General features: G+C 46.5%; 1 protein-coding gene across 1 annotated transcript; it reads left to right on the forward strand.

The window, feature by feature from the left end:
* On the forward strand, positions 1–27,905 carry LOC144159983 (uncharacterized). The gene is made up of 8 exons (XM_077691610.1): positions 1–224; positions 2,578–2,741; positions 10,054–10,340; positions 12,777–12,864; positions 16,019–16,194; positions 17,000–17,106; positions 21,794–21,887; positions 24,653–27,905. Exons 1-8 carry the CDS (start codon positions 1–3, stop codon positions 25,193–25,195), a joined length of 1,683 nt encoding a protein of 560 aa, XP_077547736.1. The 3' UTR covers positions 25,196–27,905.

Here is a 27,905-nt window from a genome sequence, read left to right on the forward strand (position 1 = left end):
ATGACGCATGCGCTCTCGGCAGCTGTGTCACCGCCTGACCACGTGGCTCGCCGCGTGCATGCGAGCTTAGTGACGGTTGAGAGCGAAGCCGGGCCACCTCCTCTGATCGTGGGGTGGGAGCGGGAGGCTTTGTGCCGTGATTGGCCAGCAGGGTCTGGCCATCCCACGGATATCGCCAAGCGAGCTGCTTTACTGTACAGGGTCCCGAAAGTCAAGCGCGCGAGGTAAGCGTCGGAGACTGAGGAATAGCGAGCCGTTCGGCTCTAAAAACGCCACAAGGGGGACCAAAGCCGTAGAGTAATGCAGGCTTTGAAGGAATAGTATAACTACAGCGAAATCAAAGGTTAACCGAGTGAAACCAATACTTCACCAGGGTAATCCAAGCTTTCGCTGTCGACATCCAGGTTTAGCTGGCTAAGCCGGAGCAATCTTTTTATTAAGACTGTTTTCCCATCATAATGTCAGATGACTAGGCTCCCTTATGTTATACCTTCATTGAAACTATGACGCCACTTACATTCGCAATCCACACGAAGAAAAAAATTACGCCCACCTTCCCTCGCGGGAACCCTGGTGTGATGCGACGCTGAGGGGGGTTCAAGCGCAATCGGAGAGCAACGGTCGACCGAAAGGCCGCCGGAGAGCGGCACACCGGTTATATGCGCAGGGCGCCCTAAGGAGAGGAGACCGCGGACAGAGAGAGTACTGCACATGCGCAGCACCGCGCGCAGCGCCGCCCACCGGCGGAGTGAGAGCGCACTGGGCCGCACACCCGCAGATGTTGAGAGAGAGTGTTCGCTCTCACCTGGGTACGCGCCGGCACCAGTGCGTCTGCCGCGGCTATGACGCAACACAATCCAACACAATCCACTATAATCCAATCCAATCCAATCCAAATCAAATCCAAGCCAAGCCAAGCCAAGCCAATCGAATCCAATCCAATGCCCCTCGCGAGAGTGTGTTCGCTATCGGAGAGGAGAGGGGGTCAGCGGAGGAGAGTGCGGACGCCGACGACGACGACGGACGCACGCAGGAAGGACAGAGCCGCCGACAAGAGATGCTCTCAGCGTCGCATCTAAAACATTTTGGGTAGCAGTGTTATTTATAAAAAAATGCAACGACCTGCCCAGACAATCAAATACTTTATCTGTTCCTTCAAAACATTTTAAGACACGGCACCATTTCAACGGTTTAAAGAAAAAACCCCTAGAATAACGTACATGTTTACAGGAGCTACTTAAACGCCCCTTTAAGCATCCAGAACGCAAGTAGTCTCTTCTCAATTATATGCAATTTTATAAGGTGCCTAAGAGAATTCGATGGGTGCCATATCTGGGCTCAATTACACGCTAGGAAGAAGTGGTATTTTCTGTCCCGTTTACCGAGTGCGGCGTCCACTTATCAGGTTCGAGCCAGTTGGGTCGCGAAGGTTGGTAATGCTTTCGTTTCAAATTTGCCGCCAACAATGATAAAACTGGTATGACTGGCCCCGATGCGGCTGTGTGCTTGACCACGAAGGTGGCGCTGTCGGTGGTGGGAGCTGAGAAGGTTTGAAGATGGCGGCCAGTGTAAGCGGATTGCTTTGGTTGAGCCATGGAAGAACCCAAACTGCTTCCGATTTCCACCTGTGTTTTCCGAACGCCGCTGACTTCTGTTTCGTCAAGACGCGTTTGATTTAAAGAGTCCACTGTGCTGACGAAGTCGGTGTCGTTGAGGCTGGTTCCATTGAAATGTTCGGTTCGACGTTCTTGATAGACATCTCGGTCTGTCAGGTCTAATGCCGACCAGTCAAGGGACAAGCACACCTTGGCTATTATCGCAGCTGCCCCCAGCAACACCGTCAGAACCGTGAACTGCACGATTGTTGAGGTGCACCTGCATTGTATAAAAGCCCGGACGTGTTTACAAAAACATACATTTAGTACTCAACGAGAAGTTAATTTCTTCTCTAAAAATCAGCCCTTAATTGGCTCAAGTAGAGGTATAACTATAGACACTACCTGCCACGTGTAGGAGGCAACGTACTCTACAATTGGGTTTTATGGCGCAAGGACAAAGAGGCCAGAAAGCGGCGGCAACAACTTCTACGTCAGGGATGGAAGACAATGGTTTTGAGAATAGCGCTCTACCTTCAATGAAAAAAAAACATTATTTTGCATATGTGCTACCACTGTACCATTCCAGAGCTCAGGAGTGTTACATCATTCTTCTGAACAACGTTAATTTTTCGGACAGGGAATCGTTTCAAGCCTTCTCACCACGCTTGCCTCTATATCTGGCCGATCGCATATTGACTGAGCAAATCACTGGCGCCAACATCAGCAAATTATCCGGTAACTTTATCCCCGAGCCATTTGTGAAATGTAACGCGCTTTTAGCTGTTCGGATACAAGGAGCACCTGCAAAATGCAGGCTGTGCTGAGCTCACCAGTACATTCGCTTCGGACGGGGTGGCCTTCTGTGCCGCAAGTTCGGGACTTCTATGGGGGGGACTTCGCCAGGCCGTCTACCCAACGACGGGGAATTCTGATCCTCTATGAAGAGGCTCTCTTCTTCCATCTTTCGGGCTGGGTGCAGATTGACCTCCTTCCGAGTGACGGAACTGGCAGGCACCAAGCCCCTTGCCGAGCCCATGACAGCCAAAGACGAGCCGACAGCCTCAATCAAAGCCATGTCTTCCTCCGAATCCTGCCCATCAGAGATGCAGCCAGCACCCGACGATGAACGGCTGCTCTTGTGCTGTGTGTAGAGGCGGACGGCAAACGAGAAATGGCGTTATCAAAGCAGCCTTTTGCGGATCTCCTGCAATGCACGCGACCGATGTCATTTACTAGAGATCCGAAGAACTTGAGTCTTTGGTTTCCTGTTTGTACCGGTAAGTGTAGGCAAGAGTGACCAGTTTGCATACAAGGCTGAATGTGCTGTAGACATACCAGCATGTTGGGCCGCGGACACCGCACACGACACTTTTGTGTGCAGGTTCACCACCGTTACGCTTGCAGTTAGCACTGTAGGGAGACCTTTTACAGGTTCGTTGAAATTCTCATCGAAAAATTAAAGTCGCTCAATCAATATGAATGCTGTCAGAAATGGAGAGCAGTTATTCGCCTTAAGTGGTGCTGGCGCCGTTATCCGCTCACTGCTACTACCCATCACGCTCTTCGCCGCCCTGTCTCACTCCTCCCTTGATGAGTATGCAATTCAAATTTCCCGCCTTCGCAATGCTCCGTGTCCCCTGCCTAAAGCTGCTCCAGCTGGAGTTCTGTTCTTTTTTTGCTTGCTTTAATTTCGTACAGTGGAGCTGTGTTGCGTCATATCTCGAACGCGTAATTCTTTCCTTGCACGGCAGGAGTTTTTCTGTTACGTTTCGAACGCGCCAATTTTTATTGCGCGGCTGGAGCCTTTCTGCGGCATTTCGAACGCACCATTTTTTTTCTTGCGCGGCGTAGGCTTTCTACATCATTTTGAACGTGCCATTTTTTTTCTTGCGCGGCCACTTTTTTTCGCTTACTATCGTAAAAACTAACCAAACGAGTGTTCCTAACTAAATGAACGCGGGGGATGCCGGTTATATACACAGATTTTGCCCGAAATGTACCTGCAGTTTTCTTTGCGCTAAATAAGGGGGAGATGAATGACAAGCGCCAGTGGCTCACTAGGTTCGAATCGTTATGACTATTTAGACCGCGTGGTTTTCGAAGCCTCACTGGCCTCACCGTGACTCCCTGATGACGGTACACCAGGCTCTACTTGGGTCAGTTATCTCGCTGCGCTTTCTGATTCCGGCAGTCGCTTGACATCGACCGTTAGCGAGCAACAACAAGGCGAGCCCATAAAGTCCTCAAAACTTTCTTGTGAAGGTTATCTTGACTTCTGCCCACAGACTGCTGGGGCGCAGTGAAACGTTTAATACAGCAGCTCCACAGTTCTCGTTTTAATCAGTAGAAATCAGACACGGCAGCGAGCAAAAGGCTGAAACGTTTCTTCGTTTCTCAACGTTGCTGGACCCGCCTAGTGGTTTTGGCGGTTTCTCCATAGTCGTCGCATACCCTTGCGGGGGTAATTACTGTTTAAAGAGTGGCAATATTGATTACCCTTACGTAGCTGTCTCGTGGGTAGAATTGTACCTTGCTTAAAAATCACATCCTGTACATTTTATGCAGTTATACTAGCCAACCTTCCTTTGGATGTAGATTAGGCTTTACGGATAAATATTGCCAAGCCGTTCTATCGCTTTCCGAACGCAGGCCTCAGCGTTTTTAACACGAAGAGCCAGCGGTTTTTTTTTTTTTTTTTCGTGCGCAGTTCCAGTCAAGAAACATTTTCAACTAGCTCGGCTTTTCACCATGCTTTAGCCAGCGAATACAATCAAGGAAAAACCCTGTCCTAGCTACTGCTTGCTTTTAACGTGTTTGGCACCATCTACGTAAATGGTGACCATGTATATATAACTGATTTAACTGCAGACTTTTCATTTATATGGTTTTGCGAATACAGGCACGACGTACCATGATAAACCGCAGGTGGCTGTCTGCAGGGAGGACGGTTAGTTCAGCACACTCTGCATGAAACGCGACGAATGCAGATGTATACTCACCATTCTGTGTGTCTGTCTGGGTAGACCAGAGTGCGTCGGGAATATCGGGCTCGGAGGAACCTCTGCTGGAGAAATCAAACCGCGCCCATAACGCAAGATGGCCACTCCGCGCACGCAGCACTGAAATTCTTCTTCCTCTTCTATTCGCCGAGTGCACCTGGCAGTTTATCGCGTAATGAGAGAGACAGAGAAGTGTTTTGGTTTGAAAACAATGAAAAGAGGTGAACTGGGGATATTATTGAGCACATCTGGGGCCCCACCTGCATTCAACCCAGTTCGGACGGGTGTACATGTGGAAGGGGAGATTAAGATAGGGCAGAGAAAAGTGTAGATATGTAAAGAAAGAATAGAGAAGAAGTTCCGCATCCGCGAAAGAAGACGAATTTCCACTTTTTTCTCGCCTCCCGCCGCTTCTACTCTGCTAGAAAACTGCTTTTGAAGGACCCAATTGAGCGTTTCGGATTGACTTTATCGATTCGACTTATATTATCTACTGACGCAACAAATTTGGGCTATGCGAAAAGTAACACACACACAGATACACACACAAGTATATATATATATATATATATATATATATATATATATATATATATATATATATATATATATATATATATATATATATATATATATCAATGTATTCAGGTTGTTTGAACTTCTGAAGGGTTATAATTATTGAGTATTTGGGGTTTTAATCGTAACGAAGCATCATTTGATGGCCTCTGGTTTTCCGGAAAGAAATTAGTATTTAGAGCTCCTCCTGAATTTCCACAAGCGAGTTAGCCCTGGCCCATCCCCCCTTGTCGGTACGTGCCAAAAACTGGTGGTATCATCATCATCACCATCATTATCGTCGTCATCACTCAAACCACCGCGCGTAAACCACAACGCAACCACAGTATCCTGCGTCATGCTGCGTCCGGGAGGGGGATCTCGAGGGAACGGTGTAGCTCTCCACGTGAGTCCGAAGTCAGGAGAGCTCACTGGATGAAAGTTCAGGCAGACGAGCGGGTATTGGCGAACGGGAGCTTGCGTTCGATGGCCCGACGCAGCAGAGCGCCCTCCGCTATAAAAAATTTCCCCGCATTTCCCCGGGGGGAAGAATGTGAAAGTGCGAATGCATGAGTTGAATTTGCGCGGTTCGGTAATGTTCGCGAAAGAGAGATCACACACACACACACACAACTACAAAGAAAGAAAGATGCATTTATTCACAGACACCTATTTGTGTTGTCGTTGTACTTGATTGCTAGAGCGGATCTCAGCTTTGAAATTTCGTGTCAGTACTCCTTTAAGCGGGTGCATTAGCCCTTCTCACGCCCGATTCCTGGCCAATCCCCCACGCGGGTATGTGCCATGCACAGACACCTATTTGTGTTGTCGTTGTACTTGATTGCTAGAGCGGATCTCAGCTTTGAAATTTCGTGTCAGTACTCTAGCCCTTCTCACGCCCGATTCCTGGCCAATCCTCCACGTGGGTATGTGCCATGTCAGCGGCCAGGCAGCGCGCGCCCATCTCCCCCCGTTGCCAAGGAAGACGAGGAGATTCCTGGCCAATCCCCCACGTGGGTATGTGCCATGTCAGCGGCCAGGCAGCGCGCGCCCATCACCCCCCGTTGCCGAGGAAGACGAGGAGCGCGCGCACCCGCAGTTGTTGCTATGTGGACGGACGGCGGTCGCCGGAATTCAGGGTCGCTTATAAAGTGCATTCGCACTTAAAGGAGCCATGAAGAGAAAACACAAGTTTGGTTCATTCGAAAGATTGCCTCGTTAGAACCATAACGACACCACTTATAACGCAAACTTCGCTCAAATAAGCTACATAATTAGGAAAAACGGGAATGGTCATGCGACCCACCAGCTCATTTCCCGCAACAGAACCTATGCCGTCACATGGGCTAAGCTCTGCGATTGGCGGAGGCCGGCAAAAGCAAATGCATGTTAGGCAGGGCTTACAGCTTGCATAGCGAGCTAAATGCCCGTGAAACATACTGCACATTCTTTTTATGACAAAGAACGGTGGAGTAAACGGTTGAAGGTCCGAACGAACTCGCAAGCGTGTGCGCCAATGCGTACGAAACTAGCGCGCCGGCCGAGCTCGACATCTCGCCGTCGCGCAGACGAATTTTCGGGTTCGAGGCTCTTCGGGGCCAACGAACCGTTCCAGCACGCACAGCCGCGACCTTGCTTCGTATCGTAATCCCTTCACAGGAGGTTGGCCGTCATATCGCCAACCAGCAAAGGTAAAAATAGAAACGAGGGGAGTAAGGAACAGCAAGAAGCGACGAGATAGTGCCAGTCGTCGCGTAAGTTTCGAATGGTGTTGGTTTGCTGCTGTCGTTACGAGCTCGTTTCCAGTTTACAACCACTGAAAACTTCAGTTTGTTCAGTTACGGCAGGGACCCTTACGTTAGCTCACTCCTGGAACATGCTGGCGCTCGTTCTGACCTTGGGGAAAAAAATGCCGTAAACACCGCGCATTGACGCTCGTATCTTTCTGGTCGAAGCAGAGAGCTCGCGCGAACGGCTTTCCATACACGACACCGGCCAACTGGCATAAGTGATACTGCTACTGAAATTGAACTATTATTAACCGTAATCAAAATACGGCACATACGTACCAGTCTATATTCGTCCGTCGCGACGAAGCTGACGAGGCAGCGGTGCCGACGGCTGGGCGTTCGTCTGTTGTGGCTATCGCGGAATGGTCGCTTTCCCGTCCACCGCGTATCCCACAACTCTTGCCGCTCGTGCACTTAGAAGCATTGAGCGTTATTGTGGTGTGAGGTTGTTAAATGCAAGCCCGAGCTCCTCGGCTAGAGTTTTGTTCTCCGGATCAGGCGATTCCATGACTAGGGCTGCGGGTGCACTAGGTTTTACTAGTATTTTTAAAATGGCCGCCGTCTCGATCGACTCCCGCGTGTGGGTGCTATATGGAGTCGACATACTAAGTATCTGTTTCATGGACCGGCTCTATGACGCCATTGTACACGTCACGGAATGTTCAATTTTAGCGGGAGATTTAAAATTTTGGCTTAAATTGCCTTATTTATCAGTGAATAAAGCATCATTTGCTTCCGGGAAAGCGCTTGGGGTACTATGAAACACCTAATCTTTCGAATAAATCAAACTTTTGTTTTCTCTTCATGGCTCCTTTAACAAACGTCCATGGCCCGCGACGTGTGGCCGGCAAAGATGCCGAACAGCCCCGGCCGCACGGGTGCAAACGCAAAACACGTCTGCACCCCCCGACGGCCGGAACCAAATTCCGCTCACGTGATGAAAATACTGAAAAGGTTCTCTAGGATATAATTATACGAGTCAATATTGAGGTACGGTTGCTTTTATGTTATCACACGTATTCAGCATCGCTAGGAAGAAAAAAAGCCTAACAATCTTTGGCTGACCATCCGTGTTAATTGGGGGGGGGGGGGGGGGGGGCGTTTCTGGGACAATACCTCTGTTTCGCAATTTACGTTAGCACTATGCTATTATCTGTAGAAATTTCTTGAAGGTGGGGTTAATGCGCCATCGTTACCCCTGGGCTATGACGCGCGCCGAAGTGAAAGGCTCCGGGCTAATTTCGACCACCTCGATATCTTTAAAGGGGCAGACGATCGACTTTTGTGGACAGAGAGGGATAAAAAACATTTATTGCCCAGTCACCGAACTAAGACTAGGTCAGCTAAACGATGGAGGACGAGGCGTCGCTGTCTTCATTGTAGTCCACAGATCTGGACATGAAGGCGGCCCGAAAGTCTGTTCCGGGTGGGGGAGCCAGCCATGTCTTCCATGACGTGATGCGGAAGAGGGAGGGTGGAAGGTTCTAAAACGATAGAGCCGACGATGCATGTACGTTTACGCAGGTTGCGTGGTCTCATCCGGCTCCAGCAGTTTGTTCCGACCCGGTTAGCAAGGAATGCCTGGTGTGAAACTGTGTCAAATGTTTTGTGAAGGGTGTACGCTCTCTATCCCAAATTGAAGGGCATCACTTAAAAAACCTTGAACCTAGCGGCTTTCCTTGAGAGGCCCTAAAACGTTTGGCGGTGGAATATTTATACCTACCAGCCATACGTACGCTGCAATAGCAGATGCTGGAAATTATGACAGCTAGCCGGGCGTCAAATACTTCTAACTGTACGTCACATCAAACAAATATTTCAAAGCTTGTCCCCACTTAAAAAAAAATAAAGTTCAGTGTTCGCTATTCCTTTATGGTGGTTTTGAATCACGCATTTAGGCTGACACAGTAAAAAACAACTTCAGCGCTAATGCAAAGATAAAAAGACACCCTACTTGAGAGAGGTCACCGTGGCCGCCAAATTGTCTAGAAGCCATTATGGATAATTGGAGACATGCCTACGGGTGTGCTTGTCCTTTCCGCGACGACTAGCTGATCACGCCACCACTGCCTCGACTCGAGGACGAAAAGCTCGTGGAAGTCTACAATGCTGAGGATCACTTTTCACCCACCACTCGCCGCGAAGAAGACGACGACCTCTTTGATGCATATGACTACGACTACTAGCACTGTAGATATGCAAATAAACAACGATACTGAGACTTAGCTATGTCTCCGGCAATGCTCACCCGCAACAGCTTCACCATTAAGTCTTGTGCGTAAGTTCAAGGTTCCGTTAATTTTTTTGATCACTGATTCTAGATATCGGTGGATGCTAAATCTGCAAGGACAGCAGGAATCACTTTCACTGCCACGGAAAGATTTCTGTCACCTTACGTTCTCCTGGAAACCTGAATGGTGCCCTTCGCGCCACCCAGTCATACTAAAGGCTTTTTGCTGTCACAGAGCTTTCCGAGCTAAACCGGTTCTTAATAGGTCTCGGTTTGCTCTAACACCTCCGCGCAGTTATTGCAATGCACAGGAGTCCGTCGACCACTACCTCTTATCCTGTCGACGTTTTACCAGTCTTCGGTAACAGCACCTCGAGGAGCCGCTGTGAAGGCTTGGGTTTGCCTGTCAGTGCAGGCATTGCTTTCATTCGGGGCTTCCGAGACGGGGTTCAGCCACCAGGACGTTGTCTTTTCCGTCATGGTATTTATTAAAAATTATAATACATTCCCATTATATTGTTAATTATGCACTCGCTTCGAATTTATGAGTTCTTTTTTTCCTGATTTATAAATTTTTGAATTCTTTCAAGCTTTGTAAAAATATCTTTGCACAGTGCCCCGTAATTAGATAAAGAAACTTTTTTTCTTCTCTAACCTGTTATGTTTGACCAATCCCCTGAATAGATATGCGCGCCACCCCAAGGAAATGCAACAACAGCCTCCTCGAAGGTGCCCAACGGGCGACAGAGGCACCCTTATGTACAGGAATCCAGACTGGTTTATTTCACCCGGCGGCGAGGGCAGCTCCCTGCGGACGGATAGTCCAAAACACCCCGGTCGGGAGAACTCCCCATGCGACAAGACTCCTTCCTCCTTTTCAGACATGACAGCCAGATGCTCCAGCTCACTCTTGCTCCTGGCCGGGGCCACGCTGATCCTGAAATTCTGTGGCTGCGCCACTGCCGTATGCCTTCCCGAGTACACGAAGACGTCCGAAGACGTGGTGCACACCGCATGCAAGCAACCTAATCGCAGTTGCGTCGTCGTCAAGTCTGGTCTGAGCGCGGCGGACAAGCAAATACTGCTCGACACGCACAACAAGTACCGGTCGCAGATCGCCAAGGGGAAGCTGGGACGCTTCCCTCCAGCGAGAGACATGCTCCGTCTGGTGAGCTTGTTTGTTCTTTTTGTAGCGTTTAGTCGGGCCTGGCAGAAGTAAATATAGGTAAATTGCGGTCACAGCTGCTTCGAAGGTGAGCTTTACTGTCTTTCATAGTCATTTTAAATCAAAACAATTTCACAGTGGCCGGTTAGAACTGAATGCAACCGCAAATTCAAGGCCGTTGCCTTACTAGCTAAGCTAATCAGAACGCTGATCTCGTGTAGCGCGAAAGCTATCTTCCAGTCAGAGGTTATGGACAGGTTACTTGTGTAAGTCCCCTGTTTGGAGTCATAAGGACTCAACAACATTTTACCCGAACTCGAAACGCCACATAATTCGTCAGGCCGAAACCGAATTACAACTTAGCGATGAAGAAAATGACTTTAAGCGTTTCATGACCAGATTACGTCCACGATAGTAGCTCAGTACCTATCCTTGCATTGCTGTTTAGCGGAGTATAAGCAGTATGGCGGGAAATTAATCACAAGATTTGATTTGTACATTTTTTGTGAGAACGGATAAGGCATAAAATCTTGCACATTTGGTAGCCTCTAAGGTGATTTCATATATGCAAATATGCGGGTGACATGAAGCCGGAACTATACCCAGGGCAACCTTCTGGTAGCCGTGTCTAGGCAGCGTGAGCCAAGTGTGTACGGGAACACCTGTGCGGTAACAGGAACACCAAGTGTGTACGGGAACACCAAGTGTGTACAGGAAATGGGGACGGTAAATTCACCGGTAACTTTACTGCTCTGACGAAATCGTTGGTAGGCGAGAACCACAAGGGCTCACCTAGGGCCGAGTACAGCATTCCTCGGAAGGACACCTTCAAGAACTTAGCCATCTTACAGCAAGCTATAAGGAGCAGGTAGACAGACAAACACATTATTCTCGCAAATTTTTCCACTCTTGCGAGTAATTTCGAAAACCACACATTTTTGGCATATTAGACCTCAATCACTGTCCCCAGGTTGCAGCACAGTTATTATAATTGGGTTGGAAGCTTATGCGGCCTTTATTGTTGGCATCATGGATAAAATTTTAGCGCATTTTGTTATTATTTCTATTCCCTGTTACACTGATTAAAGAGGGGAGGATACAATGACACAAAACAAATAAAAAAACATTTCCCTGTGGCCTAAATCAGTTACGTTAGGGTGTGCGTAGCGAGAAATATGGTTAATGTTGTTGTTTAGCTTGGTTCTCTGTACGGTTACGACGCTTCTCGAGGCGTGCGGCTTGTTATTCCTCCGTCTCCTCGGCTCGCTGCCTCCTCTTGGTTTGGTTCCAACGACGAAGCCTCATGACGAAGCCTGACGACAAATCCCACCAAGCCGCTCTTAATATATATACAATTTTTTCTTTTGTTGTTTTATCCTTTTTATTTCTATATTTTTTACTTTTGTAGTTATTATTATTTTTTTTTGCGCGGGGAGCGGCGCTGCCGGCTGCGGCGGCTAGGGAATTGCCACGTACCCTAGCCGCCGTAGGTTCCCTAATAACCGCTGCCAGCTAGGGAACCGAGGTGCGGCCACCGGTCACGGCGAAACGGCGAAAATACGGCCATTGTAGCTCTCGCTACAAAATACGCGCAATGGATTGGAATAACCCAGTTATGATGTAAAGACCGCGAAATGCCCGGTATGTGTGTCCGCTGGCACCCTGGTGCCTGCTGGCTCCCGTTGCTTCTTTCGCGCAAATGATGATTATTATGAGATCTCACGCACCGACGCTACACAGGCGATGAGTCACGCCGTAGTGAGAGGGCTCCGGATTAATTGTGACGATCTAGAGATATTTTACTTGCGCTGAAATATTGAACACACGGCGTTTGCACTAACAGACTTCAGTAGATATAGGGTGGGACCGTTTTTGTCCCTTTAACGCAAGTGCCGAACTTTTGCGTCGTACGGCTTTCTTATTTAGTTATAGAATAATCCACAGAAATTACAAATTACACGCTCCAAAACACGTACGTGCTTATAACCTGGCACAGTGCTTCATCACATCTCGAAAGATCTATATTTGGCTCCACACTCTGGTTAGAAAAAGATCTTTTGGAAGAAAAAATTACTGCTTAAATTTGATGAAGCTATCTCGTTCGGCATAATATCTTGGCATTTTACTGATATGCATTGCGATGCAGGAAGATGACATTAACCACTGAGTACTTCCACTTTACATCACCTACAAATTGTGATAAGCCAAGAGGTTATTTTGCTGTGCCGGATAACCCAGAACAGGCCCCTTTGTCTACACTAACCGAAAACGGGTTTAATATTAAAAGAACCATTCTTGGGGTGCTTGCGATGAATTCGAGTATGGATATAGCAGTATAATACAGTACCGTGCTCGAACTCTTTCCTTGCACTGAATGTGTGCTGCTCCATCTAAAACTGGAAATCGATTTTTTTTTACATTTCATGTGGCACGTGTAAGATGTGGGACGATGAAATGGCCAACAACGCCCAGGCGCTTGCCGAACTGTGCCAGAGTAACCACGACAAACTGCAGGAGCGATTTACTAGTAAGTAGCAAATCTTTCGCTGCTCAGCCCTGGAAGAGTTCGGGGAAATCTTTTGGAGAAACCTCAATCTTTCTGTGAACACAAATCGAATGATAATGACGATGATTGTGACGATGATAATAACGAGGAGGAGCGAGCACTTAAATAATCATTATCAAAGAATTACGATACTCAATTACATTAAAGTAAAGGAACAGGGGCATGCTTGTATCATGCACTTTTTGAGCATGCAGTTTGCATATCAGGGTACCAGGGCGACGGACACTGCCTAGAAAATCACAAGGCTGTCCGTGTGTAAACGAATTTGTTTGATCAGCTTAGCAGCTTATTAAGTTGAAATACCTTAACATAACAGGAGCATCAATACAAGTGGTACTAAGTAGTGCAATCTAACATAGCGGGGTTAATGCAGCGGTCTTCGGATGTACCTTGCAACGCTTCTGAGCAACATTTTAATCGTCTTAGCTGCCGCTCCTGGAAGCAAATTACGCATAATTGTGGTCATAGCAACTATTACTGCCCTTCAGGACGCTGCCGTCAACTATTCGCAATTCTTACTCATTGTGCAGCATGTGTTTTAGGCTGGGCGTTACATGCAGTGCTTCCGATACTCATGACTATAACATCCTGAAGGGGATAAGTCCCAAGTGTCCTGCCACTTATGTTGGTGTTTCGGTCTATTTTATCCCTGTTTGTGTCTCAGCGCTTTTTTTTCTTTTCATTTTGAATTCGCACACCATGCATCAATGAAGTTGCCCAATTTTGAATACTACAGCAACGACTTTTTGCATAGCAGGTATAGTGTAAAACACTGTGGCAGTGGCCCATGATATTTTTGCAACGAAGTAAAAAAATTTGGCCCATCTTTTTTTCTGCTGTTAATATGAGAAGAAGATAACTGTAAATATTAAGGCCTAATAATGCACTTTAATATAACTCCAACTCCTACAATAGTGTCTGCCTCTGTGCAGCAGGTGCGGAGAGGCCCTATCCGTAGTGCACATACTAATCACATGCAATGCACTTCACACAACACGACATAAACACTTCAGAGACCTCTACAGACAACATATCCCACTACATCCATCGCTGCTTCTGGGTGACGATGCCAGTGTTTCTGTGAAACGTGTGTTTGATTATTTGTCAGATGTTTTTTTTAAACTTTATCTCATATCTCAAGTTTTTAATCCTTATCTCATATCACGCATAATTAAATCTGGCCCTATACACCAGCCATCACCATTACCTTTAATTGATTTTACTATGTTTGGTTTACATGTTTTTATACCTACCTTTTTGTGGTAATCACTTCGCTTCATTACATAACTTCTTTTCTGGCGCTCTTTGCCCTCGTTGACCTTGCGCCATGAAACACCAACCATCATCATCATACAATAGTGTCTGCCTTATATCTACGGCAAAAGTTGTTCGGGAAACCTTTAAAACGGCTCCTGCAACTGTTCAAGTCATCACTTATAATATTTGTGATATAACAATTTTTTGTACACGCCTATTTGGGATATCCACATAAAAATGTAATGCAACTTGAACTTTGTTGGGGAAGCAGTTGAGTTTATATTTCAGATGTTTAGAATACAAGATTTCCGACCTTAACAACTAAAGAATAATGATATTCCCTGGCGTCAAAATTTGAAGGGCCAGGCGGACAGAATTTCTCCATACCTGCTTTAAAAAATGCGCTTATCGTCTTCTCACGTGTTAAGGCTTCTTATTCGTAACAACAGGTACTTGCTCCAGGGCTACCGTCATTTACTGAGTATGTTGTATCTCAGAACAGGTGCGTTTTAGTCCTTCGTCGAATTGAGGGTAGATTGAGTTCTAGTGCACTTAATATACTCTAAACTGATAGCATCTTCCCAGCCTAGAGTACTAATCTTGTTGAACTGACTTGGGCTATTGTCCATTCTCCACTACTTGTCCGTGCATTTTTACAGCATGCACCTTTTTTAAAATGCTCAGTACCATAACCCGCACTATTTAAAATATAGAACAAATTTCATTGAACGTTATCACTTGCGAACATATTTACTGTCCATGTGACACAGGCAAGGCAACCTCAGCCTCGATCATAAAACACACTTGCGTGATACGCATAGGCTTCATAATTTTGGTGTTTTTGCGAAATTGTATTTTTCGGTTATTATACGGAGATAATATTTCAGGTTCTTTTGGCATTGAATAATTGTTCTTGACATTTAGGCATGTCGGTATTTCTTAATGGTTCTTGATATTTCTCAAGAGTTTATTTGATTACGGACATAACCGAGTGCTGTTAATGCCTCATCTGTCGATCCCTTAAGTTTCAAGAAGTGCGCACAATAATATAAATATCAATATATTTTTCAAATAATACACGCGAAAATGTTTTCACGTGCGAAGGGTACAGCTGTAGTGTGCATGCTATTAGAAGAAGCATGCAGTGGCAGTATGCGAAAGTGGATGACGAGTGCAACAGATATTTTAATTATATCGGAATTTTCCCACCGCTGAAGCACAAAAAAAGGTAAGATTGAGCACACGTATATATTAAGTAGCGCTTCAGGAACCAAAATATTTTTTTCGTCGTTTTTCGTGGTTTTTGAAAAGAGTATAAAGTAAAGGGAAGCGTTGTTAGCGTAACATTTAACGATGAATATTAATAGTAATAAAGTCCATTATTAGCACGTATTATTCAAAACACGATTAGACAGAAGGGTACCTACAGGACGGATTGTGTCTGCTGGCTACCGGTATTTTCTGCCGAGCTTCACGGCGCCTCCTGTTCATAGATATGGTGAGTAGTATAAATCTTCTTTCACTTGTGATCGCAAAGGGCGGCCCCTTTCGGTTACGACAGTATTTTAAAATTCTAAGGTTAATCCTTCGCTCGACGTTCAGTGTAACGCCAAGTTCGTAGCCATTGGTATTATGATAGCTCGATGCTAGCGGTCGTAATGTGCTGAACGATGTGTAGTGATTGCTGTAGGGCGCGTTATTTATTTTTTTCCAAACGACGTCACTGGTGCCACCCAACAATAATAATCCCAATATAAATGTGTTCAAATGCTTCTGACTCTTTTCTTATTCTTCTCTGTAATTTTATGAAGTATCTAGTTCAATAGGTCGATTCTTCGGCCACTGGCATTGGTTACAGCCAAGTTTCAACAGACGGGTCAGAACATTGGCTGGAGTGACGACCCCTTGGAGCGCACGGATGTCCAAGCCTCCACCTGGGTAGACAGCTGGGTGGACGAGCACACGGACTATGCGGGCAGCGTCTCCTCATTTGACACTACCCGATCAAAAGGCGTCGTCACCCACTTTGTTCAGGTACTTTGTGTTTTGGTACTACTCTCTTTATAAAACACAGTTCATTCTCCCCTAGTCAGTACTCCCACCACACGAACTTTTTAAACGCACTCTTGTTAATTCACCATCCTTGATAGGAAGCATCAGAGGCAACACTCCTGACTTAACACAAAGAGCGCTCGTGTGGACGAATTCATAAGAACGCTGCACGGGCACAACGGCCAAGTTTAGTGATTGTGAGGGGGACACCACGAGATATCAGCCGAAGTACGTGAGGTGGGCCATACCGTGGATTTGTACATGTTGAAATGTGAAAGGTAGGAACCTCAAACGTTGGCTGTCCGAGTCTTGGCCGAGGACCGTCCGACGGGCCGCCTGTCTTTCGCCTGAGCAGGGACATCCGATACCTTAATAAGCGCAGGGTGAAACTCGTTCAACTTTTGAGCGCACCTGTGTTCGTAGCAAAATTCACCGTTTTGTCTTAATTCATCCAACCTAATTATCGGCGTTTTGAAAGTGACCACATTGTTGCACTTTGAATTCGAAGACCTGCGACAGCTTTTCAAAAATTAGTACTTTTTTGCTTTTCTCCTTTTTGTAGAAGTTGTGGTAAATGAAGGAATTATTTCATCGTACTCTCTCATGCTTTCTGTGTTTATGTGTGTATGCGTGCGTGCGTTTGTGCATGTGGTTGGGGAAGGAGGGGGGGGGGTGCTGCGCGCGCACGTACAAAAGGATTGCGCAAGTATCCGTTCCTTAACCTGTAGCTTAAAGTCAAAGATTGATAGTTGTCACTAATACCCTGCGCCGGCTCGCTGTACTGCAGGTAGCCTGGGCCAAGACCCGCTTCGTTGGTTGTGGCTACGTACAGCACCAGCTTTCCCGTGATCTTTTTAAATATCAGACCATCGTCATTTGCAACTACGGCGAATGGTAAGTCCCGCGCAGCACCCTTTTCTTTAGAGGCACTCATTTTCGACTTGTTTGTTTAAATACGTATTCATGAATGCGCGATGCACATGGATTTCAGTGGCCGTCAGCCCTCTCCCTCTGAATGTAAAGCAGTTTCAGATGCTGCCTGTGCCAGTATGATCAGAATAAATTCACGCATTTTTTTAACACACCAGGAGACAAAGACGTAAACAAATGAACCACACGGGACAAGCATTTGTACACCTTGGCAGGCTTGTGACCCGCCAATTACCAAAGTTCAGCGTCAGGAATGTGTGATTTTTAGTAGTCACCTACATTTCATCCTTCTATAGTTTAAGACAGAGAAAGACTTACGCTTATACCGGCATACATTGTAATATCCTGCTTTCTTACTTTTCTTACTAAACGAAATCAGCCAATCAAAGTAAATGACCTTCGCAATGCCGCATGGCGTTACTGACGATAATCATTGGTGACGTGGCGGCAAGAATGAAAAAATGAAAGGAAGAAATCCTCCGAAAAATGAGAATGGGTATGCGAACACATGACAATGAGCAACTTAACAAGGTGGGCACCTAGGCACCCCAGCTTCCACCAATACCAGCGGCTTAAGTACATGCGGGTCGGGAGACTCTACCATGCGCACCATATCGCTCATGGGCGGGACACAGACCACTGTCTTCAAAGTAGTGGGTGGGGCCTGCTAGGTTTGATTTTTACTGGGGAAAGAGTTTCATGTTACTCCCTGGTGTCTTATCCGTCCAGGCACGCGACGCAGAACGTGCAAATGGTATTTATCGCATAGGGATACAGACGGACCAAAAAAATCATAAAACGCTTGAAGTGGCAATATCACAACTTGTATGAAAATGCAATAACTTCTTCCTTCTTCCAATTTGTAAAAATTAAATGTAGAATATCAAGTGAAAGCGCTGCACCGCCGAAATTCCAAAAGACGTGCCCTCTGTTCTCCACCACCAGAGGATGAAAGAGTCGGCAACCCATGTTGGGACATCACTTGACATTGCTGGCAATAGAGAGCTTTATTTCTTTTTGCTACACAGCTTTTGTATGTAGAGCCCTTTAGTAAGTCTGCTGTAGGTCGAGCGTTACGGAGGGGTAAGAGCGGGTTCCCAGATGGAGGACGCAGTGGTCTGGCAGCCGGCGGCCTCATAGAAACCAGTTCTTAGACAAACCAATAGAGGGCGCAGTGGTATCACTGCCAGTAAGGTACCTAAAATTACTGCCCCTGACTTCGCAGATACCGGTTCGCAGACCCTCTGCTAGAGGGCACAGTGGTCTCGCAGAGACTAGAGTTCCTGTATATGCTCCCTACGGGAGCAGAGTTGCGCATAGGTCCGCCATCTTGACCGCCGAGCATCCAAAGCAGCGTGGGAAAGCCAACCGTCGGGCTTGAAGGAGTCGTGCGCACTGCGCGAGGGGAGCGTGAGTGCGCCCCGACGTCGCTGCTTTTTTTTTTTTTGTAACGCGCGCTTTGCTTTATTATTAGGGGTGTGCGAATACTCGAATACGAATAGAATAGCAGCTCTGCGAATACTTCGTTTCGCGAATCGAACATTTACTATTAGACTTTTCTAATAGTAGAATAGATTTTTCATAAGTGCTCCGCGGCTCTCCAAAAGCGTGCCTCATCATGGCCGGTGATTGTAGTTCTCCCGTGTTTTCGCATCATATTATTCATGCTCGCAACGGGCTCGCTTCGGAGTTACACGGCGCTGTGTAGTCTCTGCGTATGGTTGCAATGCGGCAACTCTAAAGCGCAATTCGTTTTCCAACCCCATATATCGTGCTCACTCAGGATTCTTAAGCACTGACTGATAGTGGTTCGGCGGCTGGACTGCTGCGAATGGGAGTTGAAAAGCGTGATTTCCGGGTTATGGGTCCCAAACATGTGCAGCAGATTCATTCTTCTAAATAAATCTGTGGAAAACCGAGACCTGTGAAAAAAAAAAGAAATTGATATTCGATTCGATATTCGGCATCTTTTATTTGTTCGATTCGAAATGTACTATTAGGTATTCGCACAACCCTGTTAATTATAACTGACGTCTGACTGCGGAACTGATGTACAAAACTACGCCGTTCATCGCACAGGTGAGCTGCTCCTGCGTGCGAACCATCAATCATAGCTAAAACACCGAAAGAGGCTGTACAATCGATAAAGCATATAACATCGCATACGAAAACGCACCCGGTGCTATTAAGAGCACGTAATGTAAGATTTCGTACATCATACCAAATTAAGCTGCACTGAATTGCAATTGTGCTTACGGCCGAGGTACTTTTCAGACTCGTTGAGCAAATATATACAACACCTGTCTGGACCAATTAACTCTGTCGCGCGAAATTACATACCCAGCTTTCTCGCTCAAAATTACAACCTCTCGGGAACCTAGAAAAACCACTTTAGGAAAATGATATTCGGCATAAAGCTAGAAGTCAACGTGAAGATTAAAATGCTAAAAGAATATTTCAGGTTTCTGAATATGTTTTTGTGTAATTCGCTGTCAAATCTAACTCCCCATGCATTTCTATGGGATAGTTCCCATGGCTCAGGAACCCAGTCGCGCAACGTGCGCGACTTGAAATTGTGCACAAAGCAAGTATTCACCCCAAATATTAGCTGTGCAAAAGAACTTTTTTATTTCGCTACAACATTGCAGAGTAATCACTGTTGAAAGGACTGCCATGAGCGGGAAAGCTGCACATGAGCGCTTTGTTTGAGCAAAAAACCACAACAGCCTGTACTACCCCTCGCCAACGTTTACGTGCTGTGTTGAAGCACTAACAAGTTAAAAAGTAGTCCGAATAGAAACGCACCAAGGCCGCGGAAGTAAACCGCCACAAAGCAGAATAAGAAAAACAAAACAGCTTATGGCTATCGCGCCGTTTTAAGCGGCGCTACGCCAACAAAAATACGCCCTGCAACCGATGATGGTATATGCTCCGCATTTTCCTTTCGAATTCCTGAACCTGGTTACCAGTGACTAAAAGAAACGCGGGACAGTTTCTAGCAATAAAGGAAACTTTATTCTTGCTCCTCTAGATGTTGGGGCCGAACGACGTAAACGCAGCAGCCACTGAAGGCGACGGCGGAGAACAGATTTCCCGTACGGAATCGAGAAGAAGGCTTTGCCGCTGCTTTCCGCACGGTTTGTGCAATTCGGCGCACAGCACCCCGTCATGGCAACGATTAGGCGACTCACATGACCGCGTACTGAAGTTGTGCAAAAAAGATACTCTGCATGTACTAGCGTGTCGCGGCTTGTCGCTCTCGCGCTACGAACTACGAATGCGACATGGCTGCGACGCCGACAGTAGAGGGCAGCAGCGGCGTTGCTGCCGCATCGCCGGCTTCTCTGCTGTGCGTGGATGCTTTTTGGGCACGTGACGGCGATCAGCGAATAGGGTCGTGAGCGGCGAATGGAAATCACAGGCGCAACTCTTGCTTCCGTAGGGAACATATACAGGAACTCTAGCAGAGACAGATGTCTTTCCCTGCTGCTAGGAGAGAGAGAGGGGAGGCAGGCTTCCTCTACTTGCTTTTAGTTCTCGATTTCTTTGCACGAACCGTAGAATTGGCGCGGCGAGCGCCCGTTCACGTTCCATTCGACACAAGAGAACCGCAGCCCCACTGTTCCCGCAGATTTCACAATGGATAAAACGGGGTTTCATTTTAGGGGCGAAGCACCTTAGGACCTAGCTTCGTCCGGGTCTTGGCGTCCGTGTACACAGTGTTGCGCATGCGCGAGAAGCATTGAATTAGATTGGATTGGATTGGATTTGGAAGGACTGGATTGGAATAAATTAAATTGGATTGGATTGGATTGAGATTGTATATACTGTCCACACGCGTTGTCACTCATTACATGCGGGAGTGGGCAATGCTACGGGTGATTTACGGTAAGAGTGATCCCCAGTACTTCACCCGCTCGTCATGATTCACTTCGTGGGGATGCGTGATATTTTTGTAGCGCAAACTACACTGGCCGAGGTTGAGCCGTTTCGCGTGGACCTTTGAAGGGCCGTGCTGTGCAAGCGTGAGGAGCATTGGAATGGATGGGATTGGATTAGATTCAATTGGATTGAATTGGATTGGATTAAATTAAATTGTGTTGGATTGGATTCGGAATCTAATCCAATTGGAGTATGGGTGTGTAGGGTGTGTGTTGGGTCGGCACATTCGCCGGTCTGCACATTCCAGAGGAATGACGTCATAGCTGCGGCAGATGCACTGTCGCTGGCGGGTGCCCAGCTGTGCGCCTCCGTTGCGCAGTAGCCAAGTCTGACGCTGCGCTGGAGCCGCTTGATAGCCGTTTCGCGTGGCTCCTGGAGAGTCGTGCTACGCATGCGCGAGGTGCAGTGATTGGACTAGACTGGACCGGGCTGGATTGGATTGGTTTCGACTGAGCTAGACTGTACTGTTTTAGATTGGATTGGAAATCGTTTTAGCAACAGTAAACATGAAAAACAGCTAATCTGAGACAACCAGGAAACCTAAGAATAATCCGCTGAACCTTAGCTCACGCTACGTATATCCTGGCATAGCCGAGCTAAGCCACTGCTAATTCTTGTTTTTACTGTTCCTTTACCAAGTGTAGAACTTTCACTCTGTACGAAGCATGCTGCGCTCTGATGCTGTGGTTTCGGATCTGTCACTTTTCAGGGGAAACCAGATCGGAAGTCCCATTTACCTCGAAGGAGCCACGTGCTCGCAGTGCCCATCCGGAACTGCCTGTGACCAGCCAAGTGGTCTTTGTGTGAGTAGAAATATAATGTTCTGCCTTTATATGCAAAGTATTACATGACGAAGGTGTGAGTGTTGTCTAAAATAGTGAAGGGAACTGGTTTTTTTCAACACAAAGAATTTGAATTCGAGTCAAGGTTCCGAATAATTCCTACCCAAATCATCTGCCTTAATAATTGCGGTGGAGAAGCCACAGAAAAAGAAGTTTGCTGTGGCCGAATAAGTATGTACCAGTTTAGTTTAAATTGGCGGCTGCTCAGACGCTCTCTTAATATAAGGCCATTTTTTAGGAGGTCTGAGTTTTTAAATCCTTCGAGAAAGGTCCTGAGCAGTCCAAATATGTGGCAGGTTCGGGATAGTTTGGAGGAGGTCGGAAGTACAAAGGTAGGAGTAACGCTTAGGGATAGAATGGGTGCATCTTGTATTTGGGAGCAAATTGTGGTGCAAGACATCCTGGCTGAACTGAAGAAAAGAGTGGCAAAGCGAAAGTGTCAACGTTTGGGCGAGTTGGTTGGTTAACCATCTTCAACGGCGGCGTAGTAGGCATAGATACGAGACAGGAAAGGCGACAGCACGACGCTGTACACGCTGCTAATTTTATTCAAACATCCACACAAACGTAAAAACTACGGCCCATCCCACGTGCTCTCACATCATGACGCACAGCTAGATTATCACTGCCAGGCGTGACGTGTGCCTCATGATGTAGAGAGCACGCGTGTTCAGCCGTATTGCTTACGTTTGTGTCCTGCTAGCAATAAAATTAAGAAGAAGAAGAAGTGGACGTGGGCAGGGCATGTTATGTGTGGTCGTTAAACGGTTTTTGCTGGAGATCGCTACAAGTTTGCATCATGATGTCTGTACTCTGCTCTGTCGGAGTACTCAACCTTTAACTTTTAAGTGGGCTCGCAATATTTCAAACTTGAATAATCCAAAGTTTCGCTTAATTCAAACAATTTTCAAACTTTTTTTTGGCTCGGTGTTATTTCGATAAATTTTAAATCCGCCTAATTCAAGCTGCTCCTTTGGGTAAATTCAGTTCGTAATTTTACTTGTCCTTGCTGGAGAATATATGGTGCATTTGCCGCTTCTTGCTGCACATATGCATCTTTATGTTACTAACAGTAAAAAAGGGGAATATCTGCATGCACGTATCAAACCAAACCACCAGAGCCAACAACCCCGTGTGGATTGGAGAAGAAGGAAGGAGACCAAAACAAGACAGCAAGCGGGGCGAACATCACAAGTGCGAAAATGACACGCGTTACGCTCAGCCGACTCCGCACGAGCCGAAGCACATGACGTGCCTTTCAAGTTTGTGATCTGTGTTGTTTTGGGAATCCAGACAATTCTCCAAATTACTGGGTGCCATTACTGGCATTGAAATTTTTTTAACCCTCATGCAAACCCGAAGCAGTCATCCTCTCGTGATTTGTTTTTGAAAGTATGAATAACACTTCACGATTGTGTTCTTATGTTCTACTACTAAGTATATGTGAATCTTTCGCTATAACACAGATTCTTGTATATGTCGCCCGAAGTCATACTTATTAGAATGTCTGATAATTGAAACTTTTGATCATTCAAAGAAACCCTGGATTTTTTTCAAGTTTGAATTATCGCGAACCTAATGTAGTTGGAAGTTCATGGCCCCAGCTTGAGCTCTTGCTCGGCGCCGTGCATAATCGCGAAAGGAACGTGCATGCCACGGTATAGACTTCACATAGCGGAACAGTTTTAGCATGGCGGCTACAGAAGGCTCACGCTACTGCGGCGGGCTACGAGGACCCGACTGCGCAGGCGCGCGCGGGGAGGGCGGGAAGGTTGCCCCTCAGCGGAGCGAATGCGCGAGCATGGCGAGGGCCGGCCCGCGGAACTAGTCCATGGCAACGCTTGCGCAAATCAAACAAGGACAAAAAAGAAACGACAAGGACGAGCATTCTTCTTTGTCCTTGTTTGTTTTGTGCAATCGTTGCCATGTATCGCTTCCAACTAGGCCGGCTCGTGGTGCTCAATTAATGTGCACCCTACCGGAACGAATATGCATCTGCCCAGTCGGGCCCCGCCACCCGCCGCCGTAGCGTTAGCGCACGGCGCCCGCTATGCTAAAACACTCTATTACCTGACCGCGTATATCAGTATGGATTGGAAACGCTTCCTGCGTCTTCTTTGGGGTCTGGTGTGTTTGTACGACAGATTTTTAAGCCCCGTCTATGTGAACTGTGAGCGTCGCCTCTGCGAGACAGATGCGCTCAGCTCTTCGGTGGTGGTGTTTACTCCAGTATTCGTAAAGCCTGTCTGTCGATGCCGTAGGGGAAGTTGCAGGGCCGCCCTGCATGCGTTTCACGGAGCGTTTTTTGAGCAGTTCTGATTTACTGACTGGGTTTACCGTTTGTCCTTTTATTATTCTTTCTTTGTGGCGATCAAGTGTACCAATATTCAACTATAGTAAGAATATGTGAACAGATTAAAAAGTTCTGTACTCCGGGGCACTGGCGCTGAAATTTGGCCACAGAAAAAAATTGAGATATTTAAATAATCTTTTCAGTGTATTTATTTTTTGTTGAGTTTATTGTTCTTATAAATCACAGGCCTACTTAAAATCTATGAAAGCTACCTCCGGCTCAGTGAGCATAAGAAGGGGTTTTAAAAATTCGTAATGTTCCCAAGCAGAATAAAATCTTGTTAGGTGACTCGCGGTAAACCATAAAGACAGAGCAAATTAGACCAGCTACATTTGTGCAGCCACCCTACAAAACAGTACAACCACACGCGCAGGTCGCATTCGAAGACGCCGGTGGCGTTGGTGGCGAAGGTCTCGCACATGGTAAAGAGGGCCATCGTCCGCCGGATGGTGGACGCCAGCGGCTCGACGGCGCTCGACAGACGCCCCCTGACGACGATAGACGTTATCACACTGGTGGCGGGGTTGGTCACCGTCCCGGAAGTGATGGAGGTGGCAGAGGCTACCCTGGCGATGATGGCAGCCAACCAGGCAATGACGGTGGCTACACTGACTTTGCCGGCGGTGGTGAGCAAACGCCCAGTGGTGATGACCGCGATGACCACGATGGAAATGACGATCTGCCGGAAGGTCATGGCAGTGAAGTCTACAAAAGGGGCAGTGTTACCGGTACTGGTTTGGCCGACATCTTCTGGGCCCCGCTCGGTTTTGTGTTCGGCACTGTTTTTGGCGCGTCTACAGTCGTGGCAATCTTCCGCTTCCGCGGTAGAAAATCCGAAGCCGGAGCCGGTGCTGGTGCCGCTGGCGACGGGCACGAAAGGGGGGTGACCACCATCGTCCACTCATCGGTACAGTGAACGGTCCGCGGCCTGCATTGTACATAATGTAACTACAAGTGTCCCAATATGTTTGGTGGTCAAAAAAACAAAACGGCTGGGCATTATATCCCCGTCCGCAGTTACGCCCCGCCAAACCAGCCACTGCACCTGTACGACATGGTACAAGAGTTCAGGAAGTGTATTTTATTTCTGAATCGCACGCGCATGGTTTTTTTACGCTCACTGAGTTTTCTCTCCGCATTCTGCTTTCATAGAACAACAGATCAGGAAGAGTATTTGATTTCTGAATCACACACGTGTGACATTTTTACACGGTCTGAGTTTTCTCGCCGCATTTTGGTTTGAAAAAAAGTGAAGAATAATCGTGTTGAAGGTTTTTCTTTTTGTGCTGCTCATGCACGCAATTTTACATTTTGGAACAAATAAACGGTATTAGAACAAAGGACCCCAAATGTCATAACTGTACAGGCTATTTTCTGTCCGTGTTTCAAAAGCCTATCGTGAGTATGTTGTGCAACTCATGAGTTTTTGAATAAAATTGAATATGACAACGGTTTGTATAGGCGCTGGACGACAATTGTCCAGCGAATGCTTAAGCTACTGCTATGAATATATCTTACTGCGACAAGCATAAATCGACAAGCACAAATATACCTAAGAAGTTCAAGTTCCCACACTGGCTTTCTTCTGAATCGCGGGATGCCCTAAAACTCAAGGAACGTACGTGCGCACAGAAAGATGAAGTGCTCTGGTGCCAACCAGTTTGCGCAGGAATGCCGGCACCTACGTGCCCTGTGTAATATGAAGCTAAGAGGAAAGCCGGGCTAGTTGAAAATGGTTCATGACTAGAACTGCGCACAAAAAAACTGGACCGGCGGTTTCTTCGATGTCTGGGGGCTGTTTGCAGGCATCCTAGACAGTTTAAAATGCCTCTTCCTCTCTTAAAGTTGTATTCGGCTGTCTGCTTACCTCTTCTCGGATACGGTTCTGTTGTTTGGAATGGAATTTGCAAGTCAAATAGCGACCGTGTCGAAAGGGTTCAAAAAAAGTTCCCTTCAGTCTTCAAGCAACGTTTCCGTCATGTGCAAGGAGACAAAAACGGCAGCATATCTTCTCTCAAAAGTATTCCTTCCCTTTGGTGTCGACAAATGCGAGCTTATATTACCTTTCTTTATGAACTTCTTCATGGTAACATTTTGTGTGATGACTTCGTTACACTTATCAATGTCAACTTGCCGAATAAACTTTTCCGAACTTTTCGAGCTTTCAGACAAGCTGCTTTAAATAGACGACGCTTGTCCATCTGCAGAATACAATGGGCATATAAGGAATATTCTGATCGTATTGATACATTTCAAAGCTCTGTTACTTTGTTCTCTAATGAGTTGAAAACTTTTGTAGCTTAAGTTCCTCTATGACATTCCCAATATATCTGCCGTATTTATTGTATTCATACCGTGTTCTTGCTTATTTCTTTTCACTTTTCCTTGTTTTGTGTTGCTTGAATATCTGTAGTTTTGAGTGTCAGTGCTGGTAACACAAGTTTTTTTTTTTAATTTTGGAACTTAGCATTTTGTTAGAATATCTTCGTTTTATACGTAGACTCTATGTCATGTCAAAATGCCAAAATGCCATGTTAATTGAATAATTGCTTGTATAGTTCCTCTTGTTCTCGTGCCTTGAACGTTTCGCTGGCTGAGTATTATGGCTTGCAACACTAGGCCTTTCTTTTATTTTCCTTTTTTACCTTTTTCTTCTTTTTTTTCCTTTTTTGCTTTCTGAGATTTCTGTAACTATTTTTACTTTATTGTTTCTGCCATACATATGTTTTTGTATGTGTTGCCTCGTCTTATGCCAAACAATCTAAGAATGTCAGTCACGGTTTCAAAGAATTCGGCCGCTGAGGTGTGGTGTTCAATTGCTGTGCAGTATAATTGTAAAAGTAATTCTTGAATCGGTGGGCTGAAATCCGGAACCGCCACAGAGAAATGGTGGACAAAATGGATGACAGCCTGGTCACACAAACACATAATGCACACATGATTTTTCACCGATCTCCAAATTCTATGTATTACGTAAGATCGTACCGTCAGGCTCAATTGTTACAACCAATACCAAGGAAAATAAAACGTTAATTAAGAAACGATTTATATTATTATACAACATACAGCGAAGCTGATGGTGCCGTGACTTCATTATTATATCCAATATTGTTATAAGTGGGTTGGAATGTGTATATAATGTTCCTGTGGGTCGTTTTCCTATACCTCAAGCCCGTTTTTATTTCTTCTAAACAATACTTTGGCTGCTACAACATCAATTCTTTTCTCTTCAATGTTGATAAACTTCCGAACCAATGTACACTTCGGCCAACCTTTGCCTGCAAAGCCTGTTGGCATGGCATCTGCACGCAGCGTGGTGTGCCGGTAGGCCATCCATTCAGCAACGAGACTCGGTGGACTTTACCTACTTTCCACACTGCCCCCCTGAGCTGTAGTAGCCTCTGGTCCGGCATCGTAGCTCCTTTTACAGCGGTGCATCTCCACATTGGTCACCTGGAACACTGAACCAGATCCTGGAGCAGCGCTGACCCCTTCACCAGCTCCACTGTGGCAAGGCACTTGCAGAGCGTGTCCCAGTAGGCGACATGGGGCTGTGTGCAACGCAGCGCTATCTTCGTAACTGGTGTCACGTGCAGTGGTTAATAAAGTTCTCATTAAACTGGAAG

Source organism: Haemaphysalis longicornis, unplaced genomic scaffold (assembly GCF_048455015.1).
Source record: "Haemaphysalis longicornis isolate Haplotype H1 unplaced genomic scaffold, Haemaphysalis longicornis Haplotype H1 scaffold_10, whole genome shotgun sequence".
Classification (NCBI taxonomy): Eukaryota; Metazoa; Arthropoda; class Arachnida; order Ixodida; family Ixodidae; genus Haemaphysalis; species Haemaphysalis longicornis.

Excerpts from the sequence above, each read along its gene's own strand:
- LOC144159983 (XM_077691610.1), top strand. The coding sequence starts at position 1 with ATGACGCATGCGCTCTCGGCAGCTGTGTCACCGCCTGACCACGTGGCT. Across the intron at positions 10,341-12,776 it reads CGAGAGACATGCTCCGTCTG|ATGTGGGACGATGAAATGGC; the intron begins GTGAGCTTGTTT and ends GGCACGTGTAAG. Across the intron at positions 16,195-16,999 it reads TCGTCACCCACTTTGTTCAG|GTAGCCTGGGCCAAGACCCG; the intron begins GTACTTTGTGTT and ends GCTGTACTGCAG.